Here is a 23221-nt window from a genome sequence, read left to right on the forward strand (position 1 = left end):
CTGCAAACTTTTGGCTGCTAATGTATATATACCCATCCATGTAGGACCAAACATAAGTTGGTCCTTTTTTTTTTTCGAATAATTTTAGCCCTTTTCCGGAATTGTATACACTATTTTCTCATTAAGATTATAACAGGTGCAAATGAAAATAATGGCACTTAACTGAACAATTAACCAAACAGCTTGCATGACCTCCAACCGGTGTAAACCTGTTCCTAGTTGAAAGTATAAATTCCATCTTCACTAAATCCTAATATTAATGCACAATGCCAGCTTGCAAATTTGTTCAAAACTTTTCTGTTCATTTACATTTTAATTGTAAAATGTTTGCACAAAATTCATAATAACACCAAAAGGCAGTCAAGTGACTACTTGTCAAACTGTTGCAGTTCAATTCCCCAGGCTGATGCCAACTGCATCAAGAGTTGATCAGGTGTTACCCCTTCCCAGTCTTCTGGTGGATCAATTTCTGTAGAAGCTTCATGTAAATTCAATAGAAGCTCCTTCTTCAATTCCATTGGAATGCCCAGGGTATCAGGTCCGTTTTCCAACACTAATTCTACCAACTGAAGAACAAGAAGCAATCAAATGAAATATATGACAACTCTGATCAATTCATGATGTATAGCTGCTTACACACAAACAATGGGCATGATATTATACAAAATGGAGTTCAATAAATAACCACAAACGGTATGTGGAATAAACAGCTATAGACCAAACTATCCCATTCCAGAAAGCAGACACTGAAATGACACAAGCTCTATTCCTCATCAGCTTAAATTCAAAACTAAGTAAGGCCCCTATATTACAAGATGTACCCCAACTAAATCCCAACCATTAACTGTCCAAAATCCCATGCTAACCATTGAACTTCCAAGTAAACCTACAAAGATATCCTTACATGGTTATCAAAATCAATTTCTTATAATCTGAGATTGATCAATGCAACTGGGGGCTTGTTTAGCAGCAAGGTGTAAAAGCCAAGACATAAAAGTAGCACTCTTTTGGTTAAGCTTAGAAAGTGAAGTTGTCTTCTGAAACTTTTTTTTATTATTTTTTTTTATTTTTTGTGTCTTGGCTTTTGTCCAGAGCATCCAGTTATTGGCAACAAATAAATTATGGGACAGGTTTTCCCATACCCATACCTACCCCATCTTATTCTAAGCAGAATGGATAGGCATTGCTCGATTATTTTTTAAAGTTAAAAAAAAAAAAGAAGCATAGATAATATTTAAAGGTAAATTTTTTATTTTATATACATATATATATATATATATATAAAACACATCTCCACCATGCTGCCACACAAGCTCTAACCGCATGGTTCTGCCTACTTGTCCACAACATCACACCAGATCCCACATGCATTCAAGATTTAATGGCTAACGGCATTCTGTGTTGGGGCATGTAATTGCTTACCACAGGGCCTAAGGTAGTACAGATTCCCCAGCCCTATCCACCCCAAAGATACAATCTGGCTTAAAGAAAGACAATAATCTCTCATTTAATTCACTACAATGAGGTCATACATTAGGTCATTAGCAATTCTACTGAGTGATGGCTTCACAAGCTAAGGATATGTGCATGATAAGAAAAACTAAAAAAATCATTAGAATGATATGCTCACTTGAGGAAAACCCATACCTGCTGAATCCAAGACAAACAGACGTCAAACAAGTTCTGCTCCATTAGAAACTGTGTAACAGCATGCAAGACCTCACATGCTGTCTCATTCGAAAGTTGGTCAGCCACAGGTCCTGATCTGTCCATAAGCTTCACAAGCAGGAAATCATCCCCTGTAGATACAACTTCAGCATAAGCTGTATCCATATCACCCATTTTAAGGGCATCCATTGCATTACTCCAAGACGTCCAAATAGGATCCCGCTCTTGTCCACCATTATCATCTTCCAGAGCTTCTGCTGTCAATTCTGGGATGGCTACTCTTGCAGTTCGAGATATACCATTGTCCTCCCCAGCAACCCGAATGGCTTCCAAGGTAGCTTCATCCTTAGAGGCTTGCCAAACACTTCGAGCAGAAGGCCCCTCACCAAGCCTAACAGGTCCAGCACCTTTATCCCAGGCTCTCCGGCTGCCAACCTGATCACTTTCAGGTTCTGATTTGGGGGATCTAACATCCAGAGAACCACTACCTGGAGCTCTCCTTGAGTTAACCCGACCATTTCTGGAGGCACCATAAGCAGGAAAATCCCAAACATCAGAAATATCTGATCTCCAATGAAGGCCCCTTCCTCTCATGCCTGAAGCAGTAACATCAGATTGGGTAAATCTTTCCCCAAAAGGAACTCGCACATTATACTTGCCACTGGAGTAGTCAGAGAAGCCATTGTACTTTCCTAAAGGTCTATTAGAAGATCCCTCAAAACCTATAGGAAAATTACTACCTCTTCGACCTGATGATATTGACAAATCATGTGCCATGTCTTCAACTATTCTCTCAAGCCCCCTAACTCTGTTTTCCAAAGTTACCATGCTATCGTGAGACCCACCCATAAAATCCTACAATGTGCAGCAATCATCAGTAAAACAAAAGCATAGGTTAGAGCAATTTCCTTAATTTGAAAATTTATACATACCTGCAGCATATTCATGAGATGAGCTTGTTGTCTCTCCAACTGCAAAAGCTGCCTCTGTATAGCCAACCAATTTCCTTTACTATTCATGAATGTTCCTTCAGATTGGCCATCAGATTTAGAGAAACCTGCACGACTACCAGATGATTCCCTGTGATTTACATCAAGCCTGTCATCATCAAATGCTCTAGTTCTTGAATCTTTCCCAGCAATTCCTCTCTCAATGCCACGGTTCTTATTATTGAAAGATCCATGGACATCATCTGATTGGCTATTTCCCATGTGATTTGACCTTCCCATTGATTCAGAATCATTTGGCTCTGATTGTTCCTCATTGTTCAAATTTGAGGAATTGATACATCTACGAGGAACCACAACTTCTACAGGCAGATCACCAGAACCCCTTCTTTCAAGTTTCTGGAAGAATTCTGGATTTAAGTCTTTGTCTGTCAAAGCAGGTGCTTTCTTCTTCAATATTACAACCGCTTTGTCAGGAATGCTTCCAGCTTTACTTTTTGAAACAGAATCCATACTTGGAGAAGAACCACTGGATGAATCCCTCACCAATGATTCTGTTTTCTGGCCACTAGGATTTGGAATCTTATCTGACAACTCAGCTTCTTCAGGATGGTGACCATCTGAACATTGATTATAAAGAAAATGGGCAAAAAACAAGTATTAGACATTTGAAGCTCAATTCATCATAGACAGTATAGTATTACTGAAATGCTCACCACGAGAGGAAGCTTTTTTATCATCCAAAACGCCATCTTCTGCTTTCCCTGCAATCTTCTTCCATAATTGCAATGCCTCTGTCATGCTATCTCTGACAGGCTTTATCTGTTAACCCAATAATGATCATTTTGCTATGATGATCCCAAAGGAAATAAAAGGCTATATAAACATATATACCCTGATCTTCTAGAGCAATATATTTCAACCAAAGTGTGAGCTCACTTGCTTAAACAATAGACTAAATTTAAAATTCTTCAGAGCCGCACAACAATATCTATGTAACCACCATATGAGAATCACAAGAATAATATGCGGGTGTCATTAATGGCTTGCAGAACAGTTTAGAGAAGTCAGCCAGTGCACTCCTTTCTCCAATAGATCAATAGTCGAGATAATTCAAGGTATATTTCATTTGGATTTTCCAGTTGAGAATTTAAGCTAACATTTAACTGGGGTAAAACTCTCAAGAGGTCTCTGTATTATTAATAAAACTAGAATAACCCAGATTCACATAATTTTTATCTTTTTTTCTTATCAGATAGATACATTTCATTCAGATGGTATTAACACAGGCGCACAAGCTCCTGAACACTGGTGTATATAGAACAGTCAAATTTACATTCCATTTCACTGAAAATGATGAAACAGAATAGTTTGTGTGATATACATATAATGGAATTTGCTTCCAACACATGAAACAAGTCTTCTAATAAAGTGCAATTTGACTATTGCCGCTATCAGATATTCCATAGAACAAGGTGCAACTTTTGCTTATTGAGGACCACTAAAAATTATCAAGCATTGGAACCTCCAATACAAATTGAACAACTCTCAGAAAATTTTAGAGAAGATAAATGACAAGGCTCATGTGTAAATGTATTGACAATCAATGTAAAAACTTTGGTGATTAGGCTTATTGACCACCAAAACTGATTGAAACAAAATAACTATGCGGACTATATGCTGTCAATAGAAGCACAAAAATATTATATTTATGTAGAGGAAAAATGAAATAAGCTACCTTGTCAAATCGGGAAGCCTCAAGCACTGTCAGCGTGGAATTAGCAGCTCCATCAGTAATTAAGCTGCTTGAATGCAATGCTAACGCTCTTAGAGCATCAGCTGCAGCCTTACGTGTTGCCCAGTCTGCACTCCCAAGGCAGTCATGAATACTTTGCAGCAATGGCTCCAACCCCTGTGGTGCAATTGCCCCCACCTAAAACAATTTCACAATTATTTAGAAATCCAGAATTTTGTTTCCTTTATGGCAAGGATTATACAAATATATTTAGTATCATTCACCAGTTCACAAACCCACAACAAATTAGGTTGCATCAGCCACCATTTGGTAAAAAAACTTTGAAATAAGTATCTAAGTAATTTTTAACTGTCTAAGAGAATGAATATGCAATTAATTACAAATAAAAGGAAGCTAGCTTGTCAAAGAGCAACTATTTGAAACTTATGCCAAGAATACAACCTTTTTTGTGCCATTCAATAGAAATCAAACCTAAAAATATCATCAAGTGTCATGCAACAGCAGTACCAAAACCAATATAACAGAAATATATTGCCCAAACCTGCAACAAATTTTCCACAACACCCAACATCACAGCTTTGGCATGGAAATTCTGCCTATTCAACAATTTACAAACTCGAGGGCACAACTGCTGAAATGCCCTCACAGGCAGGTTTTCAGCCATAGCACACTTGACCATCTTTGCCAGACACATAGCCGCACCTAGTTGCACCCCTTTGTTCTGCTCCCGCATGGCCTCAAAAAATGGCCTAACGAACAACTGTACTCTACCTTCCCCTACTCCCCCCTTCAAATATAACCCTGATAAAACCTCAACCACATCACTACATGCCTTCCGAACACTTGGATCAGAATCTCTCAACATTTTAACAATGTGGGCAATGATTTTGTTCAAACATGGTAATTTCAATTCATGATGAATTTGATAGCACAAAGAGAGTAAATGGAGAGAATCCTTCTTGACAATGGCTTTGTTAGTGGGGTCAGATGAGAAACTATAAAGGGAGTTGAGAAGCAAGGGCAGCGCATTTGGGGACAGGGACTGGGTAATGGATTGGAGGTCTTGAAGCGCAAGCTGGTGAGTGTCACGATCAGCAAGCTTAGAAAGAGAAAGCAGAATTTGTTGCTTCAGTGCAACATCAGCAAAGTGAGAGGAAAGAGAAGAGGATATAGAGGAAGATGGAATTGAAGATTGGCAAGGGTGTTCTGCAAGTTTTGGGCATTTAGGTGCTTTTGTGCTCATGTTGTATGGTATGCAGACACAAAGATGGACTTTTAGAAAAAGAATAAAGAAGTAAATGGGAACTAGAAGATGGAGATTGAAAGAGATAGGAAAGAGAGTTTTACAGACAGAGAAGCAAATGAGATTTAAGAGAAAATATCATCTTAGAAGGTCAGTTCCTACAGATAAATATGAAACAACTGTGAAATATTTCAAAATGTCTCCCTATGTCCTTCACTTTATTAATAACCAACTGAAGCTTTAAGGAGATCAGCACCACCATACTTCAGCCACATCCCAATGATGTTATTTTCTTTTACTTCATTTTATCAACCAAATAAACTGCGGATATCAACTATACTCAACTCAACTAAGCCTTTATCCCAAGAATTTGGGGTCGGCAAAAATAACATATTTGGTTGATAAACTATGGATATCAACTATATTTAGCAGAAATACACCACAAAGGGGATTGCCAAAATTGCTTTATGAAACAGAACAAATCATTCAAAATCCAAAATTCATATTTCTTTCCTCTCCATTTATCTAAATCAATATCAATTTTTGTCACCTCACATAATATCATGTAGATGCAAAACCAATGTATGCCACATTACCAAAAACAATATAAGCCACACGCTAAACAACCACATTACTAATCCAGCCACAAAATCATATCCTAAAATTTATCATCCACCAATAAAGCTTAAAACACAATTACGCATCATCAAAATATATGCTAACAATCCAACTTTCTATCTCTTTCTCTGAAAATTCCAAGCAACCAAAAAAAGAAAAATTCTAAATAAAAGCACCAAAAGCAACACCATTAGAGCGTCAACTTATCAAAAACCAGACACAAAACAATTCGAATCAACTGCTTTCAAGAATATAGTTTACCCACATGGAAAAAAAATAAATAAGATCTGACAACCACGTTATTCAAACCTGCGCCAAACTCGTCAGAACCCCCAATAAAGCAGCTTTCGCCTGGAAATTTTGCCCATTCAACAACTTACAAATCCTTGGACACAACTTCTGGAACGCCCCAATCGGCACATTACCACCGCCAGAATTGCCGTCAGCATTGTCCGCTTCCATAGCTGCGCAATCCACCATTTTCGCCATACACACTGCCGCACCTGATTGAACACCTTTGTTCTGCTCTCCCATGGCCTCAAACAGCGGCCTAACAAACAAGCCCACCAGAGATCCCACGCCATTACTATCTCCACCTCCCTCTCCACCACCACCACCACCACCACCACTCTTCAAATACAACCGTGACAAAACCCCAATAGCATCACTACACGCATCCTTAACACTTGAATCAGAATCCTTCAGTCTCTTAACAATGTGGGCAATAATTTTCGTCAAGTGGGGCAATGTCAAATCGCGATGAGATTGGCAAGTCAAAGAAAGCAAATGCAAAGATTCTTTCTTGACGGATGGTTTGGCGTTGGAGGAGTCGGAAAGGGAATCGTAAAGGGAGTTGAGGAGCATAGGGAGCGCTTCAGGTGAGATAGATTGGGTAATGGAGTGAAGGTCTTCGATGGCGATCTGATGGGTGTCACGGTCGGCAAGCTTAGAGAGGGAGGTAATGATTCGTTGCTTGAGTTCTACCATGGCTAAGTGAGTAGAAAGAGAGGAGGATCTTGAGTTGGGTTGGTTTTGGTTTGGGAGTTTTGAGGGTTTCCCCAATTTGGGTGCCTGTGTGCTCATCGTATTGAGAGAGAAAGAGATTCGTTTTTTGCAGGGACAGGTGAGATACTCGTGTAAAGGAGGGAACTTGACGTTGATGGAAGAAGAAGGAGACTGAAATGCAGCCACAGATAGGAAGAATTCTTATAATTCAGAGAGAGAGGTAGAGATGGAGTGAGAGCTAAGCCAAAATAAAGCTTATTGATAGTGTTTTGTTGAGGAGAAGGCAGCATGTGAATGGCAAAGGTGCAAAAGGTGAGATCTGAGAGTGAGGGAAACCGCAAAAAGGTGGTTTTATTTGAAAATCAAATAGTTTGTTTGCTTTCATGTAAAACAAGTAATTAGGGATGGGACCAATTAGAGATTAGAATTCATAATGTGAAAGTGACAATTTGGAAATTGTAGAGAATTTTCAATTGTTTTATGTGGGGTCATTTGGTTTTGAAGTTGGGATCAAAATGATCACAACCCTTCATTTTTATGACTTGGTAAGCAGTCAAAATCTTGATCATGGAAATTTGTGGGAGCCAATTATACAAGTGGGGACCCATTTGCATAAAATCTCCGTGAAATCAAATTTTGGTTGGGTTGGAATTGTTCTTGTATCAGCCCAATTGGATTTGTTTGGAGAGGCTAAGCAATACCATTAGCGTTAGCTCAACAATTTCCTGCAAAATTAAAACAATAAATGGTTTGATGATTGAATCTGTAACCACTTGCATTTCTTCAAACAGTTGGTGGGAACAAGAAAATATGTGCGTGGATTCCACGTTTAGAACTAGGAAAATAATCTGACTTTGCCCTATTATTACTTCTGAAATTTAGTAAAAACTATAATTAAATTTTTTCTATTTTTCTTTTAAAATAATTTTCGTCTGTCAATTTGCAATCTATTAATAGTATCCTTCATTAAAAATTCAATAAATTTACTGTTAATTAAAGTAATAATGCAAAAATTCGAAAACGCTCCTCTTCAAATTCGTAATCCAAAAAAGATCATTGAAAACCCCAAGTGGAAACCTGCATTTTTAAACCCCTGCCAAACCTTAATCTGCAATCTAACCACAAATGAGTAAAGTTATTTGTGAGTAACAGAGTAATTTAAATTTATTCTCCCATCTCCAAATATTCGCAAGAAAATCCTTACATTGAACCCAATCAGGCAGTTATAGCAACTACAAGTGGCTATGGGTGGGCTGCAGTCCATTTCGAATCCCTTTTGATTCAACATTTTAATGGAACTGGAATTAAACTGCATAACATTCAAAGTTTTAAAATGTTCGTCTCTAAAAATACCTGATGAAGCGAGATTGCCAGCATTTGAAATTACGACGCGGAAGCGAATTGAATGGGGGAGGATGATGAACTCTTCACCGAAAGCTAATAACCACCGCCGACCAGCAACGATGTTAATTTTTAATTAAAACCCAATCGAATTATGATGATTATATCAAAGAGATCGATAGAAAAGATCACGTGACCACCATCAATGAAATATTGACAAACATACTTTGGTGTAATGATCAATTGATGTAGACAATTAAATTAAGTTTTAATAATATAACAAAACTAGCACTTAATGGTAGAATTAAATAAATAAATGTTCAAATACCTAATTACTAAAATTAAAACTTTTTGATAAAATCCAAGTGCAAATTTTCATTTCCAATTAGCTATAAAATAAGTGGCTCGCAATTTAATTGAATAATTAATTTTAAATTCTATACATTTCATATAATTAGCTTAAATTTAATTATATACATATATTTTTTAATTCATGTTGTATATAAAAACTATGAGTAAATTATTATTTAGTTCTAGTAAATTAATTATTTAATTTTGTATATTTTAAAAAATATATTATTTAATTTTTATATTTAATTTTTATTAAATTATTTAGTCTCCATTTTCTTTATTAATCAATACCGAATAAATTATAAATTAATTAATTAATTTTTAAATTTTAAAAAAATATATTAATTAATCCATATAATTTTATTATATTAACTATTTAATTTTATAATTATTTTTTATGTCTAAATTACCTTAATTCTCTAATTTTTTCTATTTTCTCTTTGCTATTTATCTATGCAAAAAAATTAATTAATTTCTTTAAATTTTTAAATAATTAAATAAAATTATTTTTCAATAGAAAAAATATAAAAATATATCTAAAAAATTAAAATTGTCACGACCCAACCTATGGACCGGACTGGCACTAAGACCTGGGCCAACCTAATGCCCCCGAGGCCCGTAGTAAGCCTAATTATTCCTTAACCCAACTCTAAGGCCCATTTGGGCCCGATTTCAAGAATTCAACCGGACAGAGTCCGGCTATAAAATGGACCTTTCAACGGGGAGTTTTTTATTACTCACCCGACCTGTAAACACAATATATAATCATTTTGGGAGTTCAGCTCACCCTCCACATATTCATAACAACATAAAATAAATGGGAGCTCAGCTCCCTTATCCAGTCCATCAACATGCATAAAATAATAAGTTTACAGGTCCAAAATAACAATTTATATTACAGACCCAAATCAAATAAATATTTCTATCACATGCGGAAATTCTAGAGTTAACAGGTTTATACAAAACATTAATAAACGACCTGCGAGGGAGAAAAGCAGGTTAACCTCAAAATATCCTCCTGTGGCCTGGAAAAATATTGAACAGGAGTGAGCGTTCGACTCAGAGAGTAAAATATCAATTTTAACCATAATCTCTATAACTATCTAAAACTAATGCACCCTGTAAAGTGAAAATGCAACATCAGTAATATTTTCACATCATAACAGCAAAAAGATAATTTGGAGCACTCACACACCCGATAATGTCAAACAATACATATATGGGAGCTAATCCCCTATACAGCTCTCTTAATCTAACCTGTGCCAGCGAAGAACTCAGCTCGGACTTCTACTTAAATAACCAAATCGGGGTCCCAGCGAAGAACTCAAGCCGTGTCTACCCCGAAGGACCGGGTCCCAGCGAAGATCTCAAGCCGTGTCTACCCGTCTTATCCATAGTCAACACCATATCACACGCACTCCAACGCATGCACACTGCTCCAAATTACCACAACAACATCCATGGCACTTTAACAATTGTGAATGCAACATAAAACGTGCCTAGAGTTTAACTACATAGATACATACATATAAGTGATGCATGGGCATGCTTAAACATATAATAATATCGAAATTACAATTAAAATTAATATTTTACTCACAAACTTGACAGCAGTCACTGTGGCGTCTGGGTGGTGGAAGAAGGCTGTCCCGGCTCACCTGACAATTTTATTACAATCATTTAATAAAATTGACTCAATACAAACTAAGAAAAATACCAAATACGTCCTAAGTCGTACCGAAAATTCGGCAGAGTCTCCCCTATACCTAGGACCTACCCAACTTGCAAAAAGGCTTAAAACACACTTCTATATTCACAACCCATATATCCACAACTCAATCACGTCACACAGCCCCTCCTGGGCCCATTCAAACAGTCATCAATCATAATATGTAAATTTACAGTTTAGTCCTTATAGTTGACCCTTTTTGCAAAAACCACCCAAATAAGCTCTAAAAATTTTAAAACTTTGCCCCGCGGTCCTCAGCAATATTACTAGGCTATTGCAAAAAGAATCATAATTTTATGAGCTACCACGAATATTTTATGAATTTTTTAATCCCATTTAAGCACTAGAAAATTACGAAAAAGTAAGGTTTGAGTTTACCTATGCCGATTCTGACTCAAGGGACGCGCTCGGGATGTCTGACAATGGTGGGGTAGCCAAAATCTCGATCCAATTCGGAGATTTTTTCGGTAGCCGATCTGTCTGGCTGGAAATTCATTGACCCGGACAACTATTGAATTTCGGCGAATTGAAGGTACCTACACGAAGCTCACAACACGGGGGTTAGTATATAATTTTTACGAAATTTTCTAAGCTCATTTAATGCTCGGAAAAACACTACGAAGTTCCGTGGGACCCACCGAAAAACGGTGTCGAAAAATTTTGAAATTTATATTGCCGCGAAGCTCTCGACGAGTGGAGCGCTCTGGTACTCTCGGTTTTCTTGTGGGATTCATGGTTTGCGAGAAATCTAGCCTAAAAGTCAAAATGGGCTAAAACTTCCCAGACAAAAATTGGACAAATCGCTTGATGGATTTTGGTATTCTTGGTGTCTATGGAAAGCTCTCTAGGTATAAATGGTGTTTGACACAAGACTTGACCCAATCGGTGGCCAGATCGGTCGGATTTCCTCCGAGAAGACGAAGCAGCGTGCTGTGTGTCGCATCGCTTCGCGCGACGTTTCCCGGCGTTCCAGGCGGTGGCGGTGGCCAGCGGTGGGAGGAGGCTGGGGTGGCACGCCGACGAGGTGGGGAGGCGGCTGGCCAGCGAGGGGAGGTGAGAGGAGAGAGAAAACGGGAGAGAAAGAGAGAGAGGCAACGCGACGCGGGAAGAAAAAGAAGAAGGAGAAGGAGTCGGCCCGATTCGACCGGTCCGATCCGGTTTGGTTCGATTCGGCCAGTTCGATTCAGAATACAAAATTTTAAATTTTTACTCTGCCTTGGGACCGAAAACGAGGCCCAAAAATTCCGAAAAAAATTCTAGAAAACTCAGAAAAATTCGTAGACTCCAAATATATTTTTAGTTTTGCCACGTGGTTTTTAAATTAATTTTTTAAAAATCATTAAAGTTTTTATTTTTGAAAAATCGAACCTGATTTCTAAAATCCGAAAAATTTCAAATAATTTCCTAAAATTCAAATAAAATAAAATATTAATATTTACCCAAAAATAATAAATTTAAAAAATAGGGGTGTTACAAAAATTAAAAAAAAATATAAATTCATATTTAATTTAAAATAAAAAATTTCATTTTTATCCAAAAATATATTTTTTTTAAATATTATATTTTCAAAATATATAAATCAACTAATTAATTTCAATACTATTTTTCAAAATATGGTGATTAATTAATAAATTTTTTAAAATAAAAGATTTAAATTGTATTTTTATTCGCATGAAATAAGGAAAAATTTAAACGGTAGACTAAATAATTTAATAAAAATAAAATAAAAAAATTAAATAATATATTTTTTAAAATATAAAAATTAAATAATAATTTATTTTAAATAATAATAGAACAAAATAAATGAGGACGAACTTAATAAAGAGAAAATTAAAAATTAACTCTAAAATTGATTGAGTGCAATCGTTATATTTATAATAAATACATTTTAACCTATGATGAAATTTATATGTTATGATCGTAATGCAAACCTTTGGTTATAACTTATAAACCTCTTTACATACATGGTTATATTTTAAAATTATTCCGTGAGCAGAAAATCAAGCAACAATATTTGTTGAGATCTTCGAAAAAAAAAAAAATATATATATATATATATATATATATATATTTATTTATTTATTTATTTATTTGCTGGGATCTCTAACTAAACCCAGGAGAGTGCGTGCCAACTTGTCAAGAAGTTGGGTAAAAGAACGGCGCATTTAGTAGAGGATGGACCAGCACAGTGCTTCCATGGCAGAAAATGAGTCCCAAGCACTAGGTCTAGCAGTGAAGCACCAAGTAATGTAGTACTGTCGAGTACGTCACATTCACTGCTCCATTTTTTATTGGTACCACTTGACCACTCTGTCAAACGTTGCTAAATAAAGACAAACCCTTTTGGAAGAGTGAGATTTTCTTTGCAAATTAAGATTAGAATTGCTCTTTTCGAAGGTGGCATTGTCGCTTACTACATGTGCTGATTAATCCTTAAACACTTTTCAAGGATCTTTTAGCTGCCAAAGATTCCAAAAAGCGTTTCTGGGTTTTGTTTCATTTTCCTGTTCCCCTTAAGATTGTTTCTTGTCATCTTCAAAAACTTAGCTAAAGCTCAAAATTTAATTTCACTGGCTCGCTTGCTTTTCGGTATGCCTTTTAATCTCCGTCTTTATGATCTGCATTTGATTCTTTTGTGGTTTGACTACAGATTAGTTGTGGGTTCTTTTGTATTTTTAGAGGCAGTTTTGTATTATTCAAGGCAGTTTCTGGGATTACTGATGTTAAAAAGAACATGAAATTTACGGTCTTATTTTAGATTCAACGATTATTTGTTGATGGGTGTGTTTATATGATGTTTTCGGTGCCTTAAGACTTTGCTTTTGATGACTACTGCAACTTTCTTGATGTTATTTTAGTGATACTGGTTTCTGAATTCTTGTTATTATCTCTAGATTCTAGTCAACTTTACCCTAAGGATTGATGGCTTTGAATTTTGATTTTTTGATTCTGCTAATTATGTGCACAGTGATACTTATATTTTGATTTGAGCATTTTATGTAAATGTAGTGTTTCAATATCCATCGTTGATTTGCCCCAGTTTTGAACAATACTATCGAATTGCTTATGGGTATAATTTATGAATTCTTGTTGCCCTAAAGGGAAGCTTATGACGATCTGATCATCTCTAGTCCAAGTTTCTGGAATTTGTGTATAACTCTGACTGCCTAATACTAGATGACTGCAAGGAACCAATTGCTACTTCGGACCTCTTGTTGTCGCTGGATCTGATGTAGTGATATTGAACCTTTTCCTTGTGAACATCCTTCATGTTATTATTTATAATTGCTATGGGAAGATATTTTTCACTCTGTATTTGTTGCTTATGGAGGCTAACTCCTAGTTTAACCGTTTATTGTGATGAAGAACAACAATAACAACTAAGTCTTAATATCAAACTAGTTGGGGTTGGATGATAAAGAACAATTTATTTAATTCCTTATTCTTGTGCAAACTCGAAAACAAGTATCCTTTTTCTTAGATTTGCGCTATTCAATTCAGAAGGACAATCATAACTATTTTCCAGCCTGGGACCATATTTATGTTGAGCCAACACTGATTCTGAATTCTTTTGCAAAATCTATTATTTACTTTGTTGAAAGTTGTGTTTTTTGTGTGCACTTGAGCATGATCATGCTCTCTCCCTCTCTCTTTTTTAACTAAGATGTGTTCGGTGATAGGCTCATATGTGAAGAATTTGATCCATATTATGGTTTAAAGGATGCTATATATTCCTGTACTCAGGTGCTACTGCTGTACTGCATAAAAGGCTTAAGAATTCATTTGGTCACAAACGCACAATACTTTCTACAAGCTTTGAAGGCTAAGACCTCCTCTTTAAAAGAAGACCTTGGACTTTTGGCTGAAACTGAATAGATAATAGACATGGTTCAGAAACTAGAAGCTATCAAGGGTGGTGGAGGATCCATCAAGGTGGGGACCACAGGAACAGTCAGTGCACTGATGGCAAGAGAACTGGAATCCTTTAAATCTGCATCACAGACATCAGTATCTCAACAAGATAAGCCTAGGACTGTTCCTGTCTCGATTCCCTGTAGTGCAACCACTCCTAGAAGATCACAAGCAAGAAAATCATTAGATGAAGCAAGCAGCAGTACTAATTGTAGAAGCCCTGAAACATCTCAGAAGATGAAAAGCTACGCTAAAAGTGCCCATAAAATGCCAATGCTCTGCTCTGAGAATGTAATATTGGAGAGAACTCCTAGTAGGGAGAAAACCAAGAAGAAAGGAACTAACATTGTTGAAATTGTGGACATAAAATGTGGTCACCCAGATAAGGCGTGGGCTAGCCCTATAACCAGCAAGCTTAAGAAGCTTGGTTTCTCAAAGCTATCTGAGAGCATTGTCTAAACTTGCAAGTTCTTGACATCAGATTTCAGGTTCCTGTAACTGAAACCTGAAATCCCTATTGGCCGGTTGTTGTTTGAAACTTCCACCACAGAGCACATGCTTGGTAGAAGCCTGCTGCTTCCTTTCTTTTTCTTTTTCGGGGTTGTTATGACAGATCCAACAGTGGGTTTGGATTGACTACTACTAGTTGAGGCTATTCCAGTAGTATGGGACTTGGGCTTCTGTGAGCTTTCTGGACAGCTTAATTCTAGTTGGCTGAAATATCTGATTTCTTGCATTATGAGGGACCCAATGGTTCCTCGAGTGCCTATGTCTACGGGATTCTGTGTTGCCATGTCTTCAGGGTTTTTTGTGGTCGTGGTGCTTGATTTATACATGTTTTGTTTGTTCAGGTGAAGGAGGCTTGCAGATGAAGAGAAGTGGTTTTGGGATCTTGATCTGGGTGGGGAGATTGCTTCAAGTCTGGGGCATATGGTGATTGGCCTTATACTCGGTGTATTTACATGAATTCTTGACCCCCATGTTCTTTGTCTGACGTGAAGAGCATTAGATTTCCCTATTTAAAATATTAGATAGTGACATGTACGTTGTATTCATATGCTTGTTGTCAATACATTTAATTTGTTAACCACTGTACTTTTTCCTCTTTTAACTTCATGGTTCTGATTCACATGTCAATCAATGCATATTCGGATCATGATTATGATTGGCATTAGAAGGTGAATTATGTGAAATATCTGCATAATACATTCATTATTTGACCATAACATCCTACCTCACTTTCCCAGTTAGTGTCAAATGATGATGAGAGACTCAGAAAGAGAGACAGCTTCTTTCTTGTCTATTTTGTGTAGGCTGTTACTTTCTTTTCATGTCTTGAATGGCAAGGGAAGAAAAAGGGAATGGTGTATGATTTAGTTTGGTGCATTAACTTTGAGTGCTTTTCAGGCATGGGAACAATTGCTGCTTCATTTTCTCCTCTTTCCTTTACCTATTTTCTATCATTGTGGTGGGTTCACAGGGAAGATATGATTGATTTTGTGTAGCAATAGTTGTGTTCACCAGCTTGGCGAGAAATGAGTAAATGGAAGTAAAGGAGCCACCCCAATTGGGTAAGCCATCAAAACTGTGTGACAGGGTGAACAGTAGGTGAGTTTTTACATGAATTTTGCAGGACACATTAAAACCCGTTGTTGTACCCAGAAAGATTTGCTAGATTTAGGAGTTAAAAGTAAACTGTACTCATCAGTTCAAAGTTCAAACTCACTCAATTTCTTCCATTAAAAGAAATAAAGAGAATTAAGTTGGAGTCCCACAAGAAAATATATAGTAAGAGGAGTCAAGCCAATTTAACAGACAATCCCAAACTCAATACATGTACCTTTTACCAATTGTCAGATGCATTCTCCGAATCAGAAATTTCACAAATTAAAGATGTATTAATGCAAAATAGATTAACTTAATTATTAATTTATTATTATTACTGAGAAAACAGTGTCAATTTGTGAAGAATTTATTTCTAGAATTAATGTTTCATTAGATCTTGAAAACCCTAGCAAGAAGATCTTATAATTCTTTATTACATTTCAGTCATTTTCAACTTGAAACTAAGAAAATTAGGAAGATCAAAGTAATAAAAATGAGTTTTTGTCACGACCCAACCTATGGGCCGGACCGGCACTAGGACCTGGGCCAGCCTAAAGCCCCCGAGGCCCGTAGTAAGCCTAACTGTTCATTAACCCAATTCTAAGGCCCATTTGGGCCCAATTTCAAGAAACCAAACGGACAGAGTCCGGCCATAAAATGAACTTTCCAACGGAGAGTTTTCGACTTACCCGACCTGTAAACACAATATATAGTCAATTGGGGAGCTCAGCTCACCCTCCACATACTCATCAACATAATAATAAATGGGAGCTCAGCTCCCTCATCCAATCCATCAAACATGCATAGCATATTAAGTTTACAGGTCCCAAAATAATAATTTAGTTTACAGACCCAAATCAAATAAACATTTCTAACACATGCGGAAATTATAAGATTTAACAAGTTTATACAAACAGTAATAATTGACCTGCGAGGGAGAAAGCAGGTTAACCTCAAAAAAATATCCTCCTGTGGCCTGTAAAAATTTTTGAACAGGAGTGAGCGTTCGACTCAGAGAGTAAAATATCAATTTTAACCATAATCTCTATAACTATCTAGTACTAATACAACCTGTGGAGTGAAATGCAACAACAACAACATTTTCACATCATAACATCAAAAAGGTAATTTGGAGCACTCACGCACCCTGTAGCATCAATCATAATATATGGGAGCTGATCCTATCTGACTCTCTTAAATCCAACTTTGGTGCAACCAAGAACTCAAGCCGGACTTTCGCTTAATAAACCAAATCGAGGGTCCCAGCGAAGAACTCAAGCCGTGACTACCCCTCGAAGGATCGAGTTCCCAGCGAAGAACTCAAGCCGTGACTACCCGTCCTATCCATAGTCCACACCACATCACACGCACACCAACGCACGCACACTGCTCCAAATTACCACAACAACATCATGGCACTTTAATAGTTATCAATGCAACATAATTCGTGCCTAGAGTTTAACTACATAAATATATGCATATAAGTGATGCATGGGCATGCTTGAACGTATAATAATAGTGAAATTACAATTAAAATTAATATTTTACTCACAGACTTAACGGTGGTCACTGAGGCGGCTGGGCGGAGGAAGAAGGCTGTCCCGACTCACCTGACAATTTTATTACAATCATTTAATAAATTTGACTCAATACAAACAAAGAAAAAGACCAATACGTCCTAAGTCGTGTCGAAAATCCGGCAGAGTCTCCCCTATACCTAGGACCTACCCAACCTGCAAAATGGCTCAAAACACACTTCTATATTCACAATCTATATATCCACAGTTCAATCATATCACACAGCCCCTCCTGGGCCCATCAAATCAGTCATCCATCACAATACGCAAAATTTCAATTTAGTCCTTATTATTGATCATTTTTGCAAAAACTGCCCAAACAAGCTCTAAAAATTATAAAACTTTGCCCCGCGGTCCTTAGCAATATTACTAAGCTATTGCAAAAAGAATCGTAATTTTTTAAGCTACCACGAATATTTTATGGATTTTTAATCCTATTTAAGCACTAGAAAATTACGAAAAAGCAAGGTTCGGGTTTACCTTTGCCGATTCCGACTTCTGGGACGCACTCGGGACGTCTGACAATAGGGGGGTAGCCAAAACCTCGGTCCAATTCGGAGACTTTTTCGGTAACGGGTTTGGAAATTCGCCGAATTTCCGCGAATTGAGGATACCTACACGAAGCCCATAACACGGGGGTTAGTACATAAATTTTTCAGAATTTTCTAAGCTCATTTAATGCTCAGAAAAATACTGCGAAGTTCCGTGGGACTCACCGAAAAACGGTGTCAAAAAAATTCGAAATTTATGTCGTTGCGAAGCTCTCGACGAGTGGAGCGTGCTGGTAGCCTCGGTTTTCTCGTGGGATTCACGGTTTTCGAGAAATCTAGTCCAAAAGTCGAAATGGGCTAAAATCTTCCCGAGCAAAAATCGGACAAACCGCTGGATGGATTTCGGCGTTCTTGGTGTCTATGGAAAGCTCTCGTCGAGTAGATGATTTTAGACACAAGAATTGATATTGGATTTGATTGGCGGGCGGGCGGGATTTTGAGGCGGTAGCGGGCAGAGGCGCGCGTTTGGGGCGTTTTTCGCGCTTTGGCCGCGCGCTGGGGCTGAGGGGGTGGGGCGGACGGCGGTTAAGGGGGGCAAGGGTGGGTGGCGTTGGGGTGGGGAGGAGAGAGAAAAGAGAGAGAAAAGGGAGAGGGAACGACGAGCGCGGGGAAGAAGAAGGGAAGAAGGAAAAGGCCGGTCTGATTCGACCGGTCCGATCCGGTCAGGTTCGATTCGACCGGTTCGATTCAGAATACAAAATTTTAAATTTTTACTCTGCCTCGGGACCGAAAACGAGGTCCAAAAATTCCGAAAAAATTTCAGAAAACTCAGAAAAATACGTAGACTCCAAATATATTTTTAGTTTTGCCACGTAGTCTTTAAATTAATTTTTAAAATTCATCAAAGTTTATATTTTCGGAAAATCGAATCCGATTTTTAAAATCCGAAAAATCTCATAAAAATTCCTAAAATTTAAATAAAATTAAAATACCAAAAATGCTCATAAAATTTAAAATTTTGGGGTGTTACAGTTTTAATGGTAAACTATCTAATCAAAGTTATAGAGAGGATTAGTTCAAGTAATAGACGGTCTTATTTTTTAATTTCTTATTTTAAATTTAATTGGCCAATTAGATGTTTTGATTTCTCACACATTTTGTCAATACTATATTTATCTATATAATAATTATAAATAAAATAAAATTAGTCTCCAAAATAAGTTTACCTATTTAATATGACTTTTTAATTTTTTAATGTTTAATATTTTTCTTTATTTTTATTATTAATAATATACATATATATATATATATATATATTAAATAAATTTATTAGTTGTATTTATTTTTATTAATTGATATATGACTTTTTAATTTCTTAATGTTTAATATAAAAATTTAAATGAAATTAATATATATATATATATATATATATATTATAATTATAAAAAAATACATTTTATCATTAATAATAATTAATATAATAATAATTAAATAAATATTTACTTTTTTATTATTAATAACATTAATATGTATATATTAAATTTATTAATCTTATTATTGCTACTAATTAATATTAATATATAACTTTTTAAGATTGTTATTGCTAATTAATAAGTGACTTTTTTAATTTTTTTTCTAAAGATATGACTTTTTAGTTTTTTTTTAATACTTATTTAAATAAAATTAATATACATCTATATTAATGAAATATAGTTATGAAGGAATATAAATTTTTATCATTAATAATAATTAATGTGTGTATATTAAATAAAGTTCATTAATCTTGTTAATATCACTAATTAATATGTGATTTTTTAGTTTATTAATATTTAATACAAAAATTTAAATAAAATTAATATATATTTATATTTAATTTTAATGTATGTTATTTCTATCTATTTTAGCTATATCTTATCATTAATTGTTAAATATTAATATGTATATATTAAATAAAATTTATTGATCTTATTAAATTTATCGCTATATTATTATTACTAATCACTTAGTAATGTGATTTTTTGATTACATAATTCTTAATAAAATATCGATATAAATATTATAAAACTAAATTACGAAATAGTATAATATGGAAAATAAGTTGACATCAATAGGCTAATAACAAGTAAAATAAAAAATAATTAGCCAACATAATGTGATATAAAAACCTATACTCACAAGTATATATTCATGAATGAATACTATGTAAAATTAATATTGAAAAAATAATTTTACTAAACTTTAATCGCAAAAAGTCAATATAAATTTAAAATAATTATAAATCTCTCCATCATCATTTTAAAAGTTATAGAAAAAAAATATGTGAAGATGATAAATAAAAATTTCTACAAATATTTAAAACTATATTCTTAAAATTTAAGTTTTTTTTATATTTTTAAGATTTTTTTTTAAATTTTAAATACTATATTTTTATTATAGCGTCTACTTAGAATTAATTCCACTTGCAATAATAATCATCCGTGGATATTTAATACAACAAACTTTATGCTTTAAAAATGTAATCTTAATGTAAGAAAAGTGTTAAGTTCTATACTAAACAAAATTACTTTAACTTAGCTTGACTTAATCCAGTGATGGAAGGTATTATTACTTCTTTGAGAAACTCAATAAAATTTACTCTTAATAAATTTAAATTCGAGTCTCTACTCTTTTAATTTTATTTCTAAAAATAAAAGGTAAAAAATAAAAAAATTCATACATAATTTGAATAATTTTCCTCTTAAAATATATCATTTTATCAATAATTTTCATGATCAATACTTACAAAAATATAAAAAATTATTATTTACTTTCTCTATTTAAAAAAAAAATTAATAATATAATTTTTTTTATTTTAAAAAATATAAAAAATATATTAATTAGCTTTCATATTTTTATTCAATTTATTCTTTTAATTCCTTGAATTACTCATAAGCTAGTTTAAATTTTATTTAATTCTAATAATTTAAAAAAAGTTAGAATGATAAATATATCCACATTCATTGGCTTTCTTACATGAAAAATGAAAACGAGACCAGGGAAAAAAAGGGATAATTACCTCAATAACGTGAAATTGGGCACACCCTATCCTTTCTACACTGTTACACTACCAAAGGAAAAACACTCGAGTGGATAGAAAGCCAGTGATAACATCAGTTCCATTATCTTCTTTGTTTCGTAGAAAACACTGTAATGGCCTCAATACCATCATGTACAACTCATCTACCCTTCATTTCCAAACCTCAAAAGTCTCCATCTTTTTCCCCCAAATTAAGTTCTCAGTTTCTGGGCATCCAAAATAAGGTTGGTTGGGTAAGACACTGCAGAATTGGACCCTCCAATGGGTCAAGAGTAAAGTGCTGGTTCAAGTTTGGTAAAAGTGGTGTTGATGCTGAAGGAGCTGGCATTTATGGCAGCCAATCCCGTGATGACTTTGATAGAGATGATGTTGAGCAGGTGCTCTCTCTCTCTCTCTCTCTCTCTCTATCTGAATGTGTAAATTTCATGCTTTTGCTCTAATTTTACAATTGGGGTTTGCTTGTTTGTTGATTGTATTTTGGGACTGGAAAAGCTTTCTGATATTCCATATTCTTCAACTCTTTGTCACCTTATGGTGGATTCCTTTTAGTTTTCAATTGCCTAGACATGAATCTTAGGGGTCTCAGGATTAAGGATGGGGGATTGTTCTCTACCCTTTTTCTAAATATTGCTTTTGTGGTCTCCCAATCCCAAACATGAATGTTGTCCAAAAGATACGGCTTCACTGAAAACTGGCTTAGACGTTGTTACTTCTAATATTTGATTAAAACTCGCATAAAATACTAACTGCTCACTCATCGTCATTGCTTTGCGCTTAGAACTTTGTTGGAAAACGAAGTTCATATTCTTGTTTTGAACTTTGGCTCATCAGAAGCACTGATTTGAGCAGATGAATAATTAGAAGCTTAATAGGGTTGATTAGTGCCCCTGAGAACCTTTCATCGGCAAATCAAGATCAAGACGTTGTGAATAATACATGAAGCACAACTGGGGTTATGGCACAATCAATGTGCTCCCAATAACATAATTTCGTTAGCATATCTGGGAGCAAAGCCTTTAGCTTTGTCAAGTTGCATTTTCATGGATGACATGAAAAAGCTAATCAGGGCTGGGGTTCCAAGCGGAACATATGACACTCTCTTAACATTTATGAATAGAGTGCTAATGATAGTTCTGAAATGCACACTAGATTACCTAGAGACAACATTCATCACATTGTTATTTCGAGGTGAAACAAAGATTCCAAGCATTTGACAGGGGTAATCGATGGTCAAAATGCTGTCTAGACTGAAAAAATTTCATAATTTGCAGTACTTTAACTACATGGGGATGCTTGCTGTTGAAGGTTCATATGACAAGATGGAGGCTCTCCTAAGTCAAAATATTCATCCAGTAGACATCTTATTGATGTTGGCTGCTTCAGAAGGTGACAAGCCAAAAATTGAAGAGTTGTTAAGAGCTGGAGCAAGTTACAATGTCAAGGATACAGATGGACGGACCGCACTTGATAGAGCCAACGAAGAAATTAGGGAATTCATCCTTCAGTTTTCAGTTCAAATGGCATGATTATTTTTAGATAAATGTACCAATCCATTTGCCTGTATTGTGCTTTATAGTTGTTGCTTCTCAAGTTATGACAAGTTGGACATTTAGTATCTTGTTCTGCAGAGAAATATAATGTAATGTTTTGAGGTTAGTTGGTCATCAGTCTACGTCAATGCATGATGTAATTCAAACAGCTGGTAGATATATTAAATAAGATTTTAGTCAACTTGTTTAGCAGTGTTGCCATGATAATTCAAAGAGTTTACCTTTGCAAATTACGTTGCTCTTGCATTCATCCTTAACAGCACGAGTTTATTCGAGTCATTTCATTTGAGATGTATTAATGGCACATTCAAATCCAAATGATTATAACACACTTTTGAATATGTTTTGTCGA

At 35.3% G+C, this 23221-nt stretch overlaps 3 protein-coding genes across 5 annotated transcripts; 2 read left to right on the plus strand and 1 right to left on the minus strand.

The window, feature by feature from the left end:
• Nucleotides 1–143: 143 nt before the first annotated feature.
• On the minus strand, nt 144–8724 carry LOC110670835 (microtubule-associated protein TORTIFOLIA1). The gene is made up of 7 exons (XM_021833110.2): nt 8591–8724; nt 6542–7962; nt 4354–4548; nt 3332–3437; nt 2601–3235; nt 1648–2523; nt 144–566 (listed from the first exon to the last, which is right to left on the minus strand). The coding sequence occupies exons 2-7, from the start codon at nt 7313–7315 to the stop codon at nt 369–371; spliced, it is 2784 nt and encodes a 927-aa protein (XP_021688802.2). The 5' UTR covers nt 7316–7962; nt 8591–8724; the 3' UTR covers nt 144–368.
• A 4055-nt stretch (nt 8725–12779) lies between these two features.
• LOC110670774 (uncharacterized) lies at nt 12780–15741 on the plus strand. Of its 3 annotated transcripts, none has more exons than XM_021832948.2 (2): nt 12780–12920; nt 14403–15741. In XM_021832948.2, the coding sequence occupies exon 2, from the start codon at nt 14544–14546 to the stop codon at nt 15027–15029; it is 486 nt and encodes a 161-aa protein (XP_021688640.2). In that variant the 5' UTR covers nt 12780–12920; nt 14403–14543; the 3' UTR covers nt 15030–15741. The 3 variants fall into 3 exon arrangements, with proteins under 3 accessions (XP_021688640.2, XP_058001358.1, XP_021688638.2); XM_058145375.1 differs by lacking the exon at nt 12780–12920 and adding an exon at nt 12930–13247 and having other exon boundaries at nt 14339–15741; XM_021832946.2 differs by lacking the exon at nt 12780–12920 and adding an exon at nt 12930–13247.
• A 5586-nt stretch (nt 15742–21327) lies between these two features.
• Nucleotides 21328–23076, plus strand: LOC110670783 (protein LHCP TRANSLOCATION DEFECT). The gene is made up of 2 exons (XM_021832960.2): nt 21328–21696; nt 22591–23076. The coding sequence occupies exons 1-2, from the start codon at nt 21433–21435 to the stop codon at nt 22843–22845; spliced, it is 519 nt and encodes a 172-aa protein (XP_021688652.2). The 5' UTR covers nt 21328–21432; the 3' UTR covers nt 22846–23076.
• Nucleotides 23077–23221: the final 145 nt, after the last annotated feature.

The sequence above is a fragment of the Hevea brasiliensis genome, chromosome 4, assembly GCF_030052815.1.
Source record: "Hevea brasiliensis isolate MT/VB/25A 57/8 chromosome 4, ASM3005281v1, whole genome shotgun sequence".
Taxonomy (NCBI): Eukaryota; Viridiplantae; Streptophyta; class Magnoliopsida; order Malpighiales; family Euphorbiaceae; genus Hevea; species Hevea brasiliensis.